The following is an 18,587-nucleotide window of genomic DNA, read 5'->3' as shown; positions in this document are numbered from 1 at the left end:
AGAGGTTTTTCAAGATTTTTGGGGGTGGGTTTACATTGGGAGAGTTAAAAATTTTATGGTAACTATCATTTTAAGTTTTTGACTTCTCTGTGCTTTAGTAAAATTGCCTTGTCTACTTGGGGAAGGGAAGATTTAATTAGGCTGGAAATACTAGGAATTAGTTGCTCAGATCATTGCCGAGAATTGTTTTCAAGTTCAAACCCAGAATAGCTATCCAGGATATAATGGGGAGGGGGTGCTAATCTAGTAGATGAATGGATAGACTCTAAAGGCAAACAGAATGCTGCGACCAAGCCAGCCTTTGAGACTTGAAGGCAAAGATTCAAGCAATGAGAGGTTAAACGAACAATACAGGCAGCAAATCGAGGAGCGCTTTTTACCTGAGTGTAGTGTGAAGGGGCTGTTGGTCCACCTGGTTTTACAGCCGTGCTCACACTCAAGTGATAGGTAGCAGTCACTTCCAGCTTGGAAAATTAAAGGCAGCTACAGAGTGTGTGTATGCATCTGTGTGGCCGTGGCGTGTCTCTCTGTGTTTCTCTGTGCCTTGGTTTCTCCTGACGCCTGGGCATTTCTGCTTTGTATTTTAGCACACTTTCTCATTCATTTTGTCTTACATGTGATTCATTTTATTGAGTAAAATAATTTCTGAGTCGTTTATTTAAATATGATTTTGAATATTTTCTTACTGTTTAAAGCAGTGGTTCTTAAACTTTTTATTCCCAGGACCCCCTTACATTCTTATCAATTTTTAAGGACCCAAAGAGCTTTTGTTTATCTGAGTTACATTCAAAATTTTAAAGGAGAATTTAAAAACTGTTTGTTAACTTGCAAAAACTGACTATGATAAACCCAATTACATGGTAAAATGATACAGTTTTATTTTTAAAATGACTATTTTCTAAAGCAAAAATTAGTGAGAAGAGTGGTGTTATTTTTTGCAAATATGGTTGACCCTTGAACAACACAGGCGTTAGATACAGCACAGACTCTCCACTGGGTCAAAATTCCACAAAACCTCCCCTCCTCCGTATCCCTTCCTCCAGTTCTGCATCTGTGGGTTCAGCCATCCGTGGATCATGTAGCACTGTGGTGCATATTTAGTGAAAAAAATCTGTGTACAAGTGGATCTAAGCAGTTCAAACCTGTACTGTTCAAAGGTATACTATATCTTTACTATCTGACTTATTAGAAAGACAGCTGGATTTTCAAATCTGCTTCTGGATTCAGCTGCAATGTGTTGTTTTATTTGAACTATATGAAAAAAGTCCAGCCTCACACAGCTAGGTAGTTGGAAAAGGGAAGTTTTTTTTCTTTTTTTTAAATAACCTTTTTAGTTAGTTGTGGATATTCTTTGATGCTACACCAGTATCTACCAGTAGGACTTTCTTAAAGGTTAATTGCAACATGGAATCCGTATCAGTGAACTTTCTACAGTTTGTTACATGTAAATATATGGCTCTCTGTTACACCTTTTAGCTCATGCATGATTTTTTTTTAGTAATATGCATTGGTCACTTGGAAAATATTGGTTCACTGAGCCATGTATATCTTCCAGATTCATTACTCAGTATCCAAAAATCACTTCCATTAACGTCACCACCAACATCATCAGAAAAGTCATTATGTATCGAGGGGTGTTGAGCTCATTGTGGTAGATACAGGTTTTCCAAAATTCTGTGTTTTGCTCCAGTCTGATTTTATTACTGGCAACAAAATGGCTGCTTCCTTGAAATGACAGACTCAGTTATTTCATTTTCAAGAAAATGTTTGCCCAAGTACCCATATCTGAATAGCCATGGTTTATCTTATCAGTAATTTTTTTCAAGTAAAAATGATGTTCCATGAAAAAAAAATTGGTAAGTTTGACTCAGAGCTCTAGGAAACACCAAATGCTTTTTCTCAAGGCAGTCATCGTTTTTCATTATGCGGCAGAAGTGTTTTATGTGTCCTTCCGATTTTACGCACAATAATAGATGTATATTCAAGCGTCCAGATTTAATAAAATGATAATTACTCCTTAATCCAAGTGTCACTGGCTTGATATCTGCTAAGGTTGTAGAAGTTTTCCCCATCTTTGGTTTTGTACCGTTAGTGCACATGTTCACACAGTAAAAAAGACACATGACATCTTAGTGTGGTTATAAAAATAGTTTGACCTCAAGAACTTGCTGAAAGGGTCTTGGGAGACCCAGAGATCCATGAAACATACTTTGAGAACCCTCCAGGTTACAATGAAACTAGGAAAGAGAAAAAGGAACGGGAATTTATTTTTATTTTCCTAGTAATTTTGCTTTCTCTCGAGTAGAATTTGGGTTCACCCAGGTCTGATTTTTAAAGCTTTAAATCAAGTAGCTTTCTAAGTACAGTATGTTATTTAAGCCATTTGCTGCTCGGGGCCTGAGGAGCCAATGTCTCCCTGCTCACTTATTGTCAGAATCAACAATGTATTGGTACCAAGACTGTCCCTAAACTCAAGGAGCAAATAGGAAGGATAGAAATGTGTACAAACGCACAATATTGCATGTGACAATAAAGGTTGGAACCCCAGACTGGAAATTCATGAGGAGGGAGGCTGACCAAAGGAGATGTCACCTGAAATGAGTAAATTACAGGAATTGCCAGGCAGAGGAGCTAGGGGTGAGGACGGAAGAGCCTCAGAGGAAATGCAGTTTTTCTTCTAAAGCTTCATACAGGCAGAATGTAGAAATCTCTCTGAGTTATGAGAAGAGGACTCGTGTAGGGAGTGTGTGAGTTGTGTGTGCTGTGCGTATACTGGAGTGGAGTTGAGGAGCCTAGCGGCGGGGGAGGGCCGTTATGCTTTGTCCCTTTATCCGCTTCTGTACTGTTTGCATATTTTACCATCAGCATAGATTTTTTTTTTTAACTTTTTTAATACTAGTTAACTCTATAAGTAAGTGAAGAAGTCACTTTAGGTGGGGGTGGGATGAATTGGGAGATTAGAATTAATATATTTACACTATTGATATTGTGTATATAACATATAGATAACTGATAAGAACCTACTGTACAGCCCAGAGAACTCAATTCGGTGCTCTGTGGTGACCTAAAGAGGAAGGAAATCCAAAAGAGAGGGGATAAATGTAAACATACAGCTGATTCACTTTGCTGAGTAGTAGAAACTAACACAACATCGTAAAGCAACTACACTCCAAAAAAAATTAATTTGAAAAAAGCAAAGTCATTTTAATCATCAAAAGCATCTTAAGTGCCCATCCTTACATAATATGAATGTATTATATAAGGTTGGAATAATGCAGGAGACAAAGGCAGCAGCAGATTCTACATATGCTAATTAAGTAGAATTTCCTAATGGCCCTGGTATGAAGTATAATTATAAAGTATGTTTATTATATATTTATAAAATTCTTAACATTTTAAATACTTATAAAGTATACTTTATCTCAATATACACATGTAATTATAATATAATGTATTTTATATTTAGTTTATATAGATATGTATATTTTTATATATATATAAATACAGGATGACCCTTCATCCTCATTTCCCAGGATATAGTCCCAATGTATACCTGTTTATCTGGCACAGTTATTAGTTGTATCCCCTTTTCTCTCTCAAGGATCTTGTTGTTTTAGATGCTGAATTATACGTTCATGATATTTATTGTGCTTGTAAAATCTGTTTCTACCAGCACATGTTCATATATTTATATAGTCATAGATCTGTTGGTATCTGCATGTGGATATATACGTACATGTATTTGTATGTTTAAAAGGTGTATGTTAAAAGCTTTACAGATAAATCAGATGATCACAGTTATCTAATTACAGATTGATTTACTGTTTTAAAATATTGGCTCAGCAAAAATTTTGTAACAATAACATTTTTCATGCTTATTTATTCCATCTCGGTGATACTACTGAAAATAATAGATATATTATACAAAACTTACTGTTTAGTACATGTTTCAGAATATTATATATAAACTTAATCTCATCTGCTTTCCAGCTTCTATTTCTTTTTCTGAAGTCTGTTGTGGGCTTTCCATTGGCAAGAACTGCTAAGACTTCTGTTTTCACTTACTCTCAATGAAGAAATATAGCAGAGGAGATCACTTTTTTTTTTTTTTTAAGTCAAAGAATACTATTTTTGGTGGGAATGACTGCCTCCCCCCTAAACTCATTTAAGTCTGAATTCTAACTTTAGGGATATCCTTAAAGTAAGGATGACTGTTCAAAACTCTGGGTCCAATGTGATTTTACTTCATGTTCTCATCAGTTGCACAAATCAAACTGGCTAACGGGGCCAGGCTGGGCTTGGTGCTGAGAGAAGCCGTCGGGCAGTGAGCGCTGGGAAAGGCAGCGCGTGCCTGCAGGTAGCAGTGACGCAGGGACACAGCTGCTCGGTTGCCAGCCAAGCAGCAGCCCCGTTGTTGTCCAGTCTTCCTGTTTCTCAAGAAAAGACACATTGATTTTTACGTTAAATCTTACTGTTCTTTGACATCAACTTTTCTGGTTGTTTGTTTGTTTGTTTGTTTTTCAAAAACATGGTCCGAATGCTACCTGTATCAAACACCACAGTGGGTCCCCTCTGGTCTTCAGACTTCAAACTCAGTTGCACATCGGACATGTAGAATATGACTTGAAATTGCATCTTCGACAACTGTCAATGCCTTTTCACCTTGCATTTATGGATTTGGATGCTTTCTTCCAAACTGTGACATGGGCTCCTTGATTACAAGCTTCTTGAGGGCATGAAACTCAATTGTGCCTCGTTCTGACTGAACTTCATGTTCCTCAGCTTTGTCCACTTCAGCAGGCAGAGCTGAAGTCAGTGTCACCTCTCCCCGAAAGGGGGTTTGGCGAGGCTCTCTTGCCTTCCCTCACCCTCATCCCGGGGCCACTGCCCCCTACTCTTTGTCCCAGCACTCCTGATCCTGCACCTTCACTGGGAATCTTGGCTTTACAGCATCGTGTGAACCCGTCTTACCTTCCCTGCTATACTGCAGACCTTTGGGGGCAGAATTTTTGTTTCTGTAACGGTGCTGGATTTTAGTGTCAGTCCGCAGACCTGGTTCTGGCTGGTGAATTAAAACCACATGAATATCCTCTGAGACAAGATTTTTCAGTGTTTACTCATGTCCCTTTCAAATTTGTTATCACGGGGACAAATAGAATGTTCCTTATTCGCTAAAAAAGGTACAATATATATATATAGGTTCCAGGGTCTCACCTCAGCTGTTCCAAACAAGAGTCTCAGCAGGGGGACTCTGTAAATGCTGACCATATTATAGCTTCTCAGGTGATTCAGATGCATAGCCAGGTTCAAGAACTTCTGTCCCACAGCATAAAGTAGGTATTCAGTAAATCTCTGTTCCAAGGAGAAATGAACTCTTGTCTTCCTATAACACTCAGCCAATATTCAAGAAATAATGGTCAAGAGAATTAAATTCTGAATTCACATACTAACTTCCCCATCTCACCTTTTTAGGTGGCGCTGAGGCCATCTACTCCTTCCCAGGCTCTCACACTGTCTGGGGTGGATGGATTAATTCTTACCTGGGCTAGAGGATGGCCTGACTAGCTGGTTTGCAACCAGCTGGCCTCCCTCTAATCTTCTCCATGTGCTGAAGCCTCAGTGATCCTGAGTGATTTAACTCAAATCTAATAACTTTTAATAATAACTAATACTTGCAATATAAAACTTGCTGTGGGGAGTCCACTAGAGCCTGTTATGATCTGGTTTGACCGTTTCAAGCTTCCTAGGTGGTGCTAGTGGTAAAGAATCCACCTGCCAAGGCAGGAGACACGGGGTTCGAGTCCTGGGTTGGGAAGATCCCCTGGAGGAGGAAATGGCAACCCACTCCAGTATTCTTGCCTGAAAAATCCAATGGTCAGAGGAGGCTGGCGGTCCACAATCCATAGGGCTGAAAATAGTCAGACATGACCGAGCGGCTGAGCACACACGACTCTTCCAAACAGGAGAAGAAGATACGAGAAGGGAGAGAAAGTAGATCCCCCAGGGGCCCAAAGCAGAGACCTCACGGAAGACCAAAGAGGCACCTGCCAAGTAGGTAGGTCAGCGATCTCTGTAAGCCAGTGAAGGATAGACTCTGGCAATCCGTTCAGGGTGACCCTTTCTCTCTTCAAGGGTACAGAGGGGGCCATAAAGATTCCTTTTTATTTAATTTTATTTAAAGATATAGTCCCCCACATCCCTGGAAAGGATTCATGGAAGGTTACAGGTAAAGGCAGGTAAACCAAGAGTAGAAGAGCTATCACTAAATAAAGTGAGACAGTGGTCACACCAGAAAGCCAGGCTCACGGTGGCTACAACAGTCGATGTAAACGTTAGTTCTAAGCTTCCTCATTTCAAGAATTAAAAAAAGAAACATGGTGAGTGCATTGTTCTCATTATCTGGTTAATGAAGAATTTGTTAGTAGAAATGCACTTTTTCCAGTGGCTGAATGAGATAAAAGAAGGTATCAAATGGATTCTTATATAAAGGACACTAAATAACATAATGGGCACAGCTCATAATTGCTTTACAAAAAGGTAAAAAGAGAGGCTTTAATGTGGCCATCTGGTCTTTCCAACTGAATGAATGCCATGAGCTAAACGTTTTATTCCAGTGCTAGGAAGACACGGCCACTGGGAGTTAAAGAGCGGCAAGCTGTATGGGCTTTCTGGACTTCACTTGATCAGAGAGAGAGGCTTGATGAACAGCAGCTGGGTAGTATGTCTTTTAGACCAGAGCGGGTATTTTGGCCAGGGCACTACAGTTTAAGTGCAGGCGTGATCTCTTAGTATATAGTGAAATTAGTTTGGTGAGTTGCTGTTGGCATTTTTTAAGTGAAAGATAATAGAACAGGACAGACAGCATCACACCTCTTAAGGGTAAGTTTTAGTTTCACTTTTCTCTATGCACCGTGTATTTTTTACTGTAGGTAACCATGAAAGCTGGTGCTTTGGACTGTCCCTCACTAGAACGGTAGTGGGTAGGCTCCGGCCAACCAGGCTCCTTATAGAACATAGAGAAAAATAAGGCCTGAGTACAACAGGAGGGGGATCCTCAGACCAGAGCAAGAGCAACCGTGCCTTTAAATTGTGCTAATTTAAGAACCTGTGACTAGACAGTATTATAAACTCAGAAACATACTTCTCTGGTTTTGTGTTATGTTTCCATTTTGGTTGCCTTTAGTACCTCGCAGAGTTATTTTTGAACACCCCAGTCTACTATGGCTATGATAAAAGGGAAATCAGAGGGATGAGATGGGTCCCCATCCGGGCCAGTAGTGCAGAGGACAGGGGGCCCCTGGTGGTCAGACTCAGTCACACAGACCAAGACTTTCCACTAAGAGACCCTTCAGAGCCACGAATGAGGAATGATTCCTCCAGTTCTTGCTTCTTCCCTGAGCAGCCAATACCTTTAGTTACAGATACTGGTTGCTTCAGCTTCCCCAGTAGCTCAGCAGTAAAGCCTCCACCTGCAATGCAGGAGACCCTGGGTGGGGAAGATCCTCTGGAGCAGAAAAGGGCAACCCACTCCAGTATTCTTGCGTGGGAAATCCCATGGACAGAGGAACATGGCGGGCTGCAGTCCTTGGGGTCACAAAGAGTAAGACACGACTGAGGGCATGCACATGCACGTACACACACACACACACACACACTGCTTAGTTAAGGAAAACTTAAAAAAAATTATTTTCTTGCTTCATGAAGTAAGGTGAAAGTGAAAGTCACTCAGTCATGTCCAGTTCTTTGCGACCCCATGGACATAGTCCATGGAATTCTCCAGGCCAGAATACTGGAGTGGGTAGCCTTTCCCTTCTCCAGGGGATCTTCCCAACACAGGGGTAGAACCCAGGTCTCTCTCATTGCAGGCAGATTCTATACCAGTTAAGCCACAAGGGAAGCCCAAGAATACTGGAGTGGGTAGCCTATCCTTTCTCCAATGGATCTTCCCAACCCAGGAATCAAACCAAGGTCTCCTGCATTGCAAGCTATATTTGGATCAAATCATTAGGGTGGATCATCAGAAACAGACAGGAGTCTTGTGATGGGACCATGACATTGCCTGATTCTAAGAATTCAACACAGCAGTCCTGAGTGATGATGAGACCCTTAACATTATCAGGGAACCCACCCCCACCCCTGCCAAATTTGGACATGTATATGTAGCCTACAACTTTGGAGAAAGTCAGAGAAAAAGTTCTGGGAGGATTTCCAACTATAACAACTGTGAGCAATGGTATGAGAAACAGGCTGGGGCAAGATAAAGATTAAGCTTCTAAGGTTGACTCCAAGTCTTTGGAGCAACAACAAAATGAGATTAAAAAAAAAAAACAAAGACTACAAAACCCTGTATTTTCATACAAAAAGTAAGTTTTTCAAAGAAATCAAAAATAGCCTATAAACCAAAGAGCTCCTTGTGGAAGGACCTTTATCTCTGACCTCTTCTCTCCTCTTCTTTTAGATGACAGTCATGTCCCTTTCCAGGGACCTCAAGGACAACTTACACAGCGACACAGTGCTCTCCATCTTAAACGAGCAGCGCATTCGGGGCATTTTGTGTGATGTCACTATCATTGTGGAAGACACCAAGTTTAAAGCCCACAGCAATGTTCTGGCTGCTTCAAGCCTTTATTTCAAAAACATCTTTTGGAGCCATACCATCTGTATTTCCAGCCACGTCCTGGAACTGGATGATCTCAAAGCTGAAGTGTTTACAGAAATTCTCAATTATATCTACAGCTCCACAGTCGTCGTCAAGAGACAGGAAACTGTCACTGATCTTGCAGCTGCTGGGAAAAAGCTGGGAATATCCTTCTTGGAAGATCTTACTGATCGCAACTTCTCCAATTCTCCGGGTCCCTATGTATTCTGCATTACCGAGAAGGGAGTGGTTAAGGAAGAAAAAAATGAAAAAAGACATGAAGAACCAGCCATCACTAACGGGCCAAGGATCACAAATGCATTTTCCATCATCGAAACAGAAAACAGTAATAACATGTTCTCTCCACTGGACTTGAGAGCAAGTTTCAAAAAGGTCTCCGACTCCATGAGAAACACCAGCCTCTGCCTGGAGAGGACTGACGTCTGCCACGAGGTGGAGCCGGTGCGCACCCTGGCTGAGCACTCCTACGCCGTGTCTGCCGTGTCTTCCGTGGCTGAGGCTTACAGAAGTCAGCCTGCCCGGGAACAGGACAGCAGTTCACCTGCGAAAACAGGGAAGGAGAACGCTGAAGCTGTTGCAGCAAAACCGAAAACATGCCGAAAGCCAAAGACACTCTCCGTACCCCAGGAATCAGATTCCACTCCAGAAAATATACCACCCCCTCCAACAAGCAACTTGGAGGTGCGTCAAGAAGAAAGTCCGCAGCCAGCAGCAGTTCTTTCCCTTTCAAAATCTCCCAGCCATAACGAAGGAGAGGTCCAATTTCCTAGGGCGGAGGAAAATAAATCCTCTGATGTCCCTGGGCCACCAGCCGCCGAGGTGCCGCCTCTCGTTTACAACTGCAGCTGTTGTTCCAAATCTTTCGAGAGCAGCACTTTGCTCAGCGCCCACATGCAGCTTCACAAGCCGACCCAGGAGCCCCTGGTGTGCAGGCACTGCAACAAGCAGTTCAGCACCGTCAACAGGCTGGATCGGCACGAGCAGATCTGCATGAGGTCAAGCCACATGCCCGCTCCTGGAGGGAATCAGCGCTTCTTAGAAAACTATCCCACCATCGGGCAGAACGGAAGTTCATTCACAGGCCCAGAACCTTTATTAGCTGAGAATAGGATTGGTGACTTTTCCAGTCCCGGGAGTACGCTGCCAGAAACAGAACACATGGTTAAGTTTGTTAATGGGCAAATGCTCTACAGCTGCGTGGTGTGCAAACGCAGTTATGTGACTTTATCCAGCCTCCGAAGACATGCAAATGTTCACTCCTGGAGGAGAACATATCCTTGCCATTACTGCAACAAAGTGTTTGCCTTGGCTGAGTACAGGACAAGACACGAGATTTGGCACACGGGGGAAAGGCGGTATCAGTGCATTTTCTGCCTGGAGACATTTATGACCTACTATATACTCAAAAACCACCAGAAGTCTTTCCATGCCATTGATCATAGACTTTCCATCAGTAAAAAAACAGCAAATGGAGGCTTGAAGCCTAGTGTCTATCCATATAAACTTTATAGGCTCCTGCCCATGAAATGCAAGAGGGCTCCTTACAAGAGCTACCGACATTCTTCCTATGAAAATGCTCGAGAAAACAGTCAGCTGAATGAGCCTGCACCTGGTCCCTATGTTATTCAGAATCCACACAGCTCTGAATTACCTACCCTGAATTTTCAGGACAGTGTAAACACCTTGACCAACAGTCCAGCCATCCCATTGGAAACACCAGCACGTCAGGACGTGCCCACTTCGGCCAGTATACAAAACGCAGAGGGTACCAAATGGGGCGAGAGGGGAGAGTTAAAAGTGGATATGGACAATAACTTTTATTCCACAGAGGTGTCGGTTTCTTCCACTGAAAATGCTGTCAGTTCGGACCCCCGGGCAGGGGATGTGCCCGTTTTGGCTGTGAGTAACGGCAGTGAGAACTCCACCTCTGTGATCAGCTACAGTGGCTCAGCCCCCTCGGTCATCGTGCACAGCAGCCAGTTTTCATCGGTGATAATGCACAGCAATGCCATTGCTGCCATGACCAGCCACAACCCCAGAGGAGCCCCTTCAGACCAGACCGTCAGTCAGACCCCAAAAGAGGATGGCAAGCCCGCGGAGCCAGACAAAGTTGGGAGGGCCATCAGCAGACCCAAGAGCATGAAGGAGAAAAAGAAAGCTGGCCCATGTAACAGGGGAGAAATACCAGAGGAGTCCAAATTCACTGCTGACCCTGGAGGCTCACTGGGCAAAACTACAAATACCATCAAAGAAACGAGTAAAATTGAAACCTACATCGCAAAGCCTGCTCTCCCGGGAACCTCCACAAACAGCAACGTCGCACCCCTTTGTCAAATAACGGTGAAAATCGGGAATGAAGCCATTGTGAAGAGGCACATCCTCGGCTCTAAACTGTTCTATAAGAGAGGGCGGAGACCCAAGTATCAAACGCCGGAGGAGACGCTGCCCCAGGAGAGCGACCAGGAAGCCAATGGAGACAACCCTCTCGGGCTCTGCCAGTCCGAGTGCATGGAGATGAACGAGATGTTTGACGATGCCAGTGACCAGGATTCCACGGACAAACCGTGGCGCCCGTACTACAACTACAAACCCAAGAAGAAATCCAGACAGTTGAGAAAAATGAGGAAGGCCAACTGGAGGAAGGAGCACGAAAACAGGAGCCCGAGCAGTAAGTGTAGATACCCGGCCGACCTGGACTGTGCGGTGGGCAAGGTGCCGCAGGAGAAGGCCTTCGAGGAAGAGGAAAACAAAGAGATGCCTAAGCTGCAATGTGAACTCTGCGACGACGGAGACAAAGCCTCAGGGGCCGGGAGCCAAGGGAGGCCCCACCGGCATCTCACGGCCCGGCCTTACGCATGCGAGCTCTGCGCCAAGCAGTTTCAGAGCCCCTCCACCCTCAAGATGCACATGCGGTGCCACACGGGAGAGAAGCCGTACCAGTGCAAGACCTGCGGCCGGTGCTTCTCCGTGCACGGCAACCTCCAGAAGCACGAGCGCATCCACCTGGGCGTGAAGGAGTTCGTCTGTCAGTACTGCAACAAGGCCTTCACGTTGAACGAGACCCTCAAAATCCACGAAAGGATCCACACGGGAGAAAAACGATACCACTGTCAGTTCTGCTTTCAGAGTTTTTTGTATCTGTCCACGAAAAGGAATCACGAGCAGAGGCATATCAGGGAGCATAACGGGAAGGGTTATGCCTGCTTCCAGTGCCCCAAAATTTGCAAAACAGCTGCTGCCCTGGGAATGCACCAGAAGAAACACTTGTTCAAAAGCCCCAGTCAGCAGGAGAAAGTGGAAGGTGACACAGGCCAGGAAAACTCCAATCCCCTGGAGAATCCACATTTCATTGATCCGGAAGGCACTGACCAAAAGGATAATGTACAAACCGTTGTTGATAATGTCCTTTGAATGGAGATCCTTAGGGGAAAAAAAAAAAAACCTTTGAGAATACAAGTTGGTGGGTTTTTTTTTTGTTTGTTTGTTTTTAGTTAGCTGTTTCTTTTGTTTCTGTTTAGTTTTGTTCACTTAACAGTTATGAAGGAGTGAAATGTAACAAAGAAAATCTCATTTGTTCAAATTCCAGAAGAAGGATCCTAATATCCTCTCTGGGTTTTGGCATTAACTTCATGCAAAGTACACAAAAACAAAATAGCCGAATCTTCCAGTATCCCAAGTGTCTTGTGAAAGTTTATGAAGTTCTCAGTTGTGATATTTTTGCCAGTGGGAGGAAAAAAGAGTTTAATTTTAGCGTAATTTAAAACTTTCTGGTGAGTGCTCAGAGGAGCTGGCTGCTGAACTGCTTTAGTAACTGGAGATAAAAGGGTTCAGATATCATGAGAATGTCACCTTCATAAATATGTTAAAAGGTAAATGAGCTATGACAGTCATTATTCTCATCCAGCTTCTGCACTATTAAAAATTGTTTAAATTGATGGGTACATATGAAATAATAGTATAGCTGAAAATACGTGTGAAATGAGTAACCCAAGTAGGACATTCGTACGTTATCTAGAACTACTTTTCTGCAACACAAACCTTGTAAAATACAGGTATAAAGCACTATAACTTTTAACTGTCCATGTCCCCTGTAGTGAATTATAATGATGAGCAATAGATCTGCAAATAATGAGAACTGATGTAAAAATCAGTAGGAAGCATTTTGAGTATGACTTCAGAGCATGTGTATGCTTTTAGATGGAATGCTGTTCTCTTGAAGTTATGGCTGAGCTGTTACTAGAACCGGTCTTCTCAAGTCCCAAAAAACATAGGTCATGCCTTATCCACGGGGGAGAACCTTCCCAGAAGTTACTTGTGATTACCTGTGCTGTGCTATGTATTACTTTCTAGAGGCCTCACTTCAGAAAATGAAAAAAGGTCAAATTCTTCTGAAACTCCCTGAAGTCTTCCATCCATCACAAGGCCATGGACGTGGAGGTCTTTCCAGATAGATTTAACCATTCTCAAGGGTTCAAGTAAAACCTGGCATCTCCTATATCGCTGAAGGAGTGTCTTGGAAATTAAGTGCAAGGCACATGTGTGGTGGTGAATTCCCAGGCACTTGAAAGTGACAGAAAGCCTAATCCCTACAATTGTCAGCCTTCTTGGAAATTATGCAGCCCACAAGCATATACTATTTAAAAAATAAATAAAGGACAACAGAAACACACACACCCCTGCCCCACCCAATAATGACTTGAGTGGGTAGGAAGTGATGACCTTCCTTGCCTCAAATGGAGCTTTGTCTTTGGAGGGTGGGGAGATAGAATGTGAAGTGACGAGGTTCCATGACTGACTGACATGCTTCAAAAATATATAGAATATATTCACAAGTCAGATGCCTTGTCTTCATGTTTGCAGACAACTGAGACCCTGGTTCAATTCCTGGGTCGGGAAGATTTGCTGGAGAAGGGATAGGCTACCCACTCCAGTATTCTTGGGCTTCCCTTGTGGCTCAGCTGGTAAAGAATCCACCTGCAATGCAGGAGACTTGGGTTCAGTCCCTGGGTTGGGAAGATCCCCTGGAGAAGGGAAAGGCTACCCACTCCAGTATTCTGGCCTGAAGAATTCCATGGACTATATAGTCTATGGGGGTTGCAGAGTCAGACATGACTGAGCCACTTTCAGCCCCCTTGCTAAAAACCCACTTACGTGTTTAATGTTCTTTTTCTTTGACCCACACCATTAACACTGCCCTCAAAATCTAACCCCCCTATAGGATATTCCGTCACATGGACTAGGTTCCTGGGAAGCTGGAAATCATGATTCTTTAACTTTTTAAACTGCCAGAATAGGAGGGAGAGAGAAAACATTCTTACCCATTTGATACCAGAACACCAGTATGAACAGAATCTGGAACCCAGTTCAAGGATGACCTGCAGCCATTCGTGTTCACAGGATTTGACAGCTGGAAATCCAAGGTTACCCAAGGTTGCAAGGTTACCATTGTGAAGAAATGGCTTGAAGGACTCTGGGTTCTCTCTTCAAGTGTTGTGGTGTCTCCACAAAGAAGACTTCATATGGATTGGGGTGGACCAGAAAGCATCTAAACACCCAGAAAAGGACATAATCAAAGCTGATCTTTTTATACTGTAGTACTTTGTTGTTAAATAACCCCAATATTGTATTTGCATTTATCTTTTGTTCATCTACTTTCACTTACAAACAGTATTATGTAATAGAGGAAAATGGAAAATGCAGATGAGTTCAACTTTATTTTATACATTGTATATATGTACACCTGAACCATTCATCTGGGTTTTGTTAAAGAGATAGTCACAAAGGGCTTAAGCAAATCATTTTGAATTGATAATTAGAAAACTGAATAAGCAATCCTGTGATCTACCAATTTGTTTTATCTCAGTCAGGATTATGAATCAAGAATTACTGTGTATTTCAGTCATTTTGATTTGAAGTAGCTCTAAATATAAAATGATTACATGTAATGATGTCTCCCAGCCCTTCCATGTGGATATTTTTTAAGTGGACTTGTATGCTAATAATTCTAGACCAAAGTAAATATGGCAGAATATTTATACATGAAAAAATAATTTTGCAAATATTTTCTATAATTGTATTATTCGTTTAAAATGTTGATAGCTTGTGTTAGTTTCAGGGAGGGGTGTATATTTTGATAAAAAATACTTGACTTTGTAATTCTGTATATTCTATACAATTTATAGCAGAGCCGTTTTAAGACAGCCTTGTCACATTTTTTGTTAATTGTGAAAATTTTATTCGAAGTGATGTTTATGCATTGAGTACATAACGACCAACTAGAGTTAAAGTAAGTGTGAACAGTGAAACATACTGTATGCTGTACAAGATATATTGTAATTTGCTGTTTTAGCATCTGTATTTTGGTTAGAAGATATTATTAAATGCAGATGTTAAGGGTTGGAAAAGTCTAATTTTATTTTTAGAACTAACGGATATAAATTTGTTTTTGCTTGATTAAAATAGCTTATTCTTATGTTGTCTCTTTTTAAACATTTTAGTGTTAATTCTTTTGTGTAGCCAAGCTGCAATTTCATTTGTATGAGTCACAGCGTTGTTTCACATATGATTCATTCAGTATATTTCTGTTCCTCACTTGTTTACATTCCATGGTACCTGCTTACATGCTTAGGACTCAAATGGAATATGACATTAAAAAAAAGCAGAATAAAAGAGACTGAAATCTTGTTATCATTTAGTGCTTTGGATAGGCCTGATATTATGATAAACCTGAGTGTTGGAAATATTCTGCTCCAGTCATCCACAGAAAACAGATTTCATGTGATTTCACGTATTAACTACCAGGTATTTGGCAACATTCTTGCCACGGTCTATCTCATTCAGTCCTTTCCCAACCACCCTAGGAAATAGACTTCTTTATTTGCATTTTATAAGTGACTTTGAGAAGATCCCACAGCCAGCCAGCTAGGATCCCAACCCTTGGCTGCCTGACTCCAAAGCCCACACTTTTGTTCCTTCTCTGCATCTTAGAGGGAAATGCTTAATGTAAACTGAACAGGGAGTGAGGAAGAGACCTGACCGAGTAGTGCAGCTTGTGATGGTAGCTGTCACATCCTCAGCTGTAGGGAGGCCATAGTAGGGTCAGCTCCCCGGACTCAACTCTGATTTTCTTACTGAGGCCTCAATACTTTGGGCATTTGGTCGCTCTTATGTTTGAGGATATTGCTCTGTGAAGCCAGTTTGTAAAAGTTTGTAAACATTTTTTAATGTGGAGTGAAATTATGATTTAATGCTATTGTAAAAACTAGCCGTTTTTCACATAAAGAAAAAAAATCTGTCCTGTCATCGCAGATCATACTCCCAACCTTAGCTGCTGCTGCTGCTGCCAAGTCACTTCAGTTGTGTCCGACACTATTCGACCCCAGGCTCCCCCGTCCCTGGGATTCTCTGGGCAAGAACACTGGAGTGGGTTGCCATTTCCTTCTCCAATGCATGAAAGTGAAAAGGGAAAGTGAAGTCGCTCAGTCATGTCCGACTCCTAGCGACCCCATGGACTGCAGCCCACAAGGTTCGTCCATCCATGGGATTTTCCAGGCAAGAGTACGGGAGCGGGTTACCATTACCTTCTCCGTCAACCTTAGCTACTTATCTGCAAATACAGGCAATTAGTCACAATGGGTAATGTGACAGGAGAGCCAGAGGCTCAGGCAATACAACCCATCAGCAGCACAGGGAAAACAGCTCAAGTGTCCAGCCCTGATTGCTGGTCCACAGCATCAATTTTGTATTTGAAGGGCAACCCAAACCAAATCCTCCAAAAATTCTATAACTACTGTCTGCTAAAAGGAACTTAATTATCTATCAAAACAGCAGAATTAATATTGAAAGTATTTGTAACAGTTGAGAAACTAGATTAAAACCATAGAAACAAATCACACAAAGCAGTCCTGTTTGTACATATTCTTTCTAAGGTTTTTCTTGATGTGTATCATTTTAAAAAAATCTTTATTGAATTTGTTACAGTATTGCTTCTGTTTTATGTTTTGGGTAGTTTTTTGTTTGTTTGTTTTTGCACTGAGACATGTGAGATCTTAGCTTCCCAACCAGGGATCGAATTCACATGCCCTGCTTTGGAAGTGAAGTCTTATCACTGGACTGCTAAGGAAGCCCCTGTACATATCCTTTCAATGACTTAAGGTCTTTTTATCCTTATTGCTCACTTTCCTCTTTCTTACCCCTGACTGATTGATTTTGCTCCACTCCCTGTTTCCATCTATTCCTCTTTGTGAGGACAACAGTTCTTCCCATTTCAAGTTCTTTGTATCTGAGAACTCCTCAACTCAAACCTGCATTGTGGCCTCTGTTAATCTAACATCCCTTAGCCCCTCCTTTTCTTCTTCCCTCCCCATTTTGCACCCTTTGACCCTGAATATTCAAGCAAGTGAGCAGGCGAGTTGAGTTGGTGTGCAATTTTTAAAACTAAACACTCCAAATTTAGATTTGGAAAAACTGTTTATAGCAGAAATGAGATTACATTTTTATTATTTCCTTCTTGACATCTGAGATACCAGCTAATTCTATTTAGTATGTTTTACTGAGAAGTCAAGCACATCTTTTTCAATAATTTTTAAGGTGATGACTTTCTGTGTAATTATATGTTCAGTCATGTCCAACTGTGGCCCCATGAACTGTAGCCCACCAGGCTCCTCTGTCCATGGAATTTTCCAGGCAAGAATATTGAAGTGAATTGCCATTTCCTTCTCCAGGGTATCTTCCCAAGCCAGGGATCAAACCTACATCTCCAGCACTGGCAAGATTCTTTACCACTAGCACCACCTGGGAATCGTAGGAGTATTTTATTCCAGTTACCAGACACTTTGTTATATTTAAAAGCTGTAAAGAAGAATTTTATGAAAAAATTTATTTCATTTATTCAAAATATGTTTAATTTTCAGTATCCGGCATTTTGTCAAGGTTATGGCTACAGAGATAAAAGAGGTAACTTGTGACTTCAAGGAATTTGAGTCCAGGAAAGAAGGCAATAGATGATTACAAAATAAGCCCTGAGCTCCTAGGGACTCAGAACTAAAGCAGGGAGCATTGGCACTGAGCTGGGGCTTACAGAGCCTGGGCTTCCTAGTGTGGGCAGGTCCAAGTAGAATTGATTAGAAAGAGCTAGGAGTGAATGTATTTTGCCCCCAAAGCCTGGGGTTTGTGGTGGTGAGTCAAGAGAGGTGTGCTAAGGGCACATCACTAAGGGCCTCATGGGTCTGGCCAAAGAGTGGTTTGTTGGGGTTTTTTTCCTATCTGAAAGCAGAAGGGCCATGGTGGGGGATGGAGGAGGCCATGAGGGGCTGAGTGCTAGGAGATGAGGTCAGAGAGATGAATCACAGGTCCAAGCAAGCTGAGAAGCCATTGCAGGGCTTAAGCAGAGAGGAAACCATCTGATGTGTTTCAAGGCTCACCCTCCCTGCAGTACAGTGAACAGACCACAGGACGGGGTGGGGGTGGGGAAATCAGATGAGAAGCTGAGACAGCAGCATACAGGAGAGATGACAGTCGGCTGGACAAAAATGGGAGCGATGAAAACAGACAAGATCACATTCTGGATAGGCAGTTTTAATCTTTAAAAAATTTCAAACATGCAGAAGTAGAATAGTGCGGTGGACTCCAGTGTATCTACCCATCATCCAGCTCCAACAATCTACCATTCATAGCCAATTTTGTTCTACCTATACCCTCACCTACTTCCCCTCTGTACTGTATTGTTTTGAAGCATATCTCAGACATCATACTATTTTGTCTATAAATATTTCAGAATACATCTTATTTTTAAAAAATAAGCATTTCTAATATAACCATACCATTATCACACCTTCAAAAATAATATTCCTTAATATTATCAAATTCACTCATTAAAATTTTGGATTATTTTGTAATTGTCATAATCATTTTTACAATTTGAATCAGC

General features: G+C 42.0%; 1 protein-coding gene across 21 annotated transcripts in view; it reads left to right on the top strand.

Annotated features, from left to right (window-relative positions):
• ZBTB38 (zinc finger and BTB domain containing 38) overlaps positions 1-15,332 on the top strand; it is a 134,465-nt gene extending 119,133 nt beyond the window's left edge. For all 21 annotated transcript variants that reach the window (XM_069563509.1, XM_069563535.1, XM_069563600.1 and 18 more), the window contains one exon: positions 8,459-15,332. In XM_069563509.1, the coding sequence (XP_069419610.1) occupies positions 8,459-12,070 (3,612 nt within the window). In that variant the 3' untranslated portion in view covers positions 12,071-15,332. The remainder of the gene's footprint in view (positions 1-8,458) is intronic.
• Positions 15,333-18,587: the final 3,255 nt, after the last annotated feature.

This window comes from Ovis canadensis, chromosome 1 (genome assembly GCF_042477335.2).
Source record: "Ovis canadensis isolate MfBH-ARS-UI-01 breed Bighorn chromosome 1, ARS-UI_OviCan_v2, whole genome shotgun sequence".
Taxonomy (NCBI): domain Eukaryota; kingdom Metazoa; phylum Chordata; class Mammalia; order Artiodactyla; family Bovidae; genus Ovis; species Ovis canadensis.
This window is presented reverse-complemented; position numbering and strand designations above follow the sequence as displayed.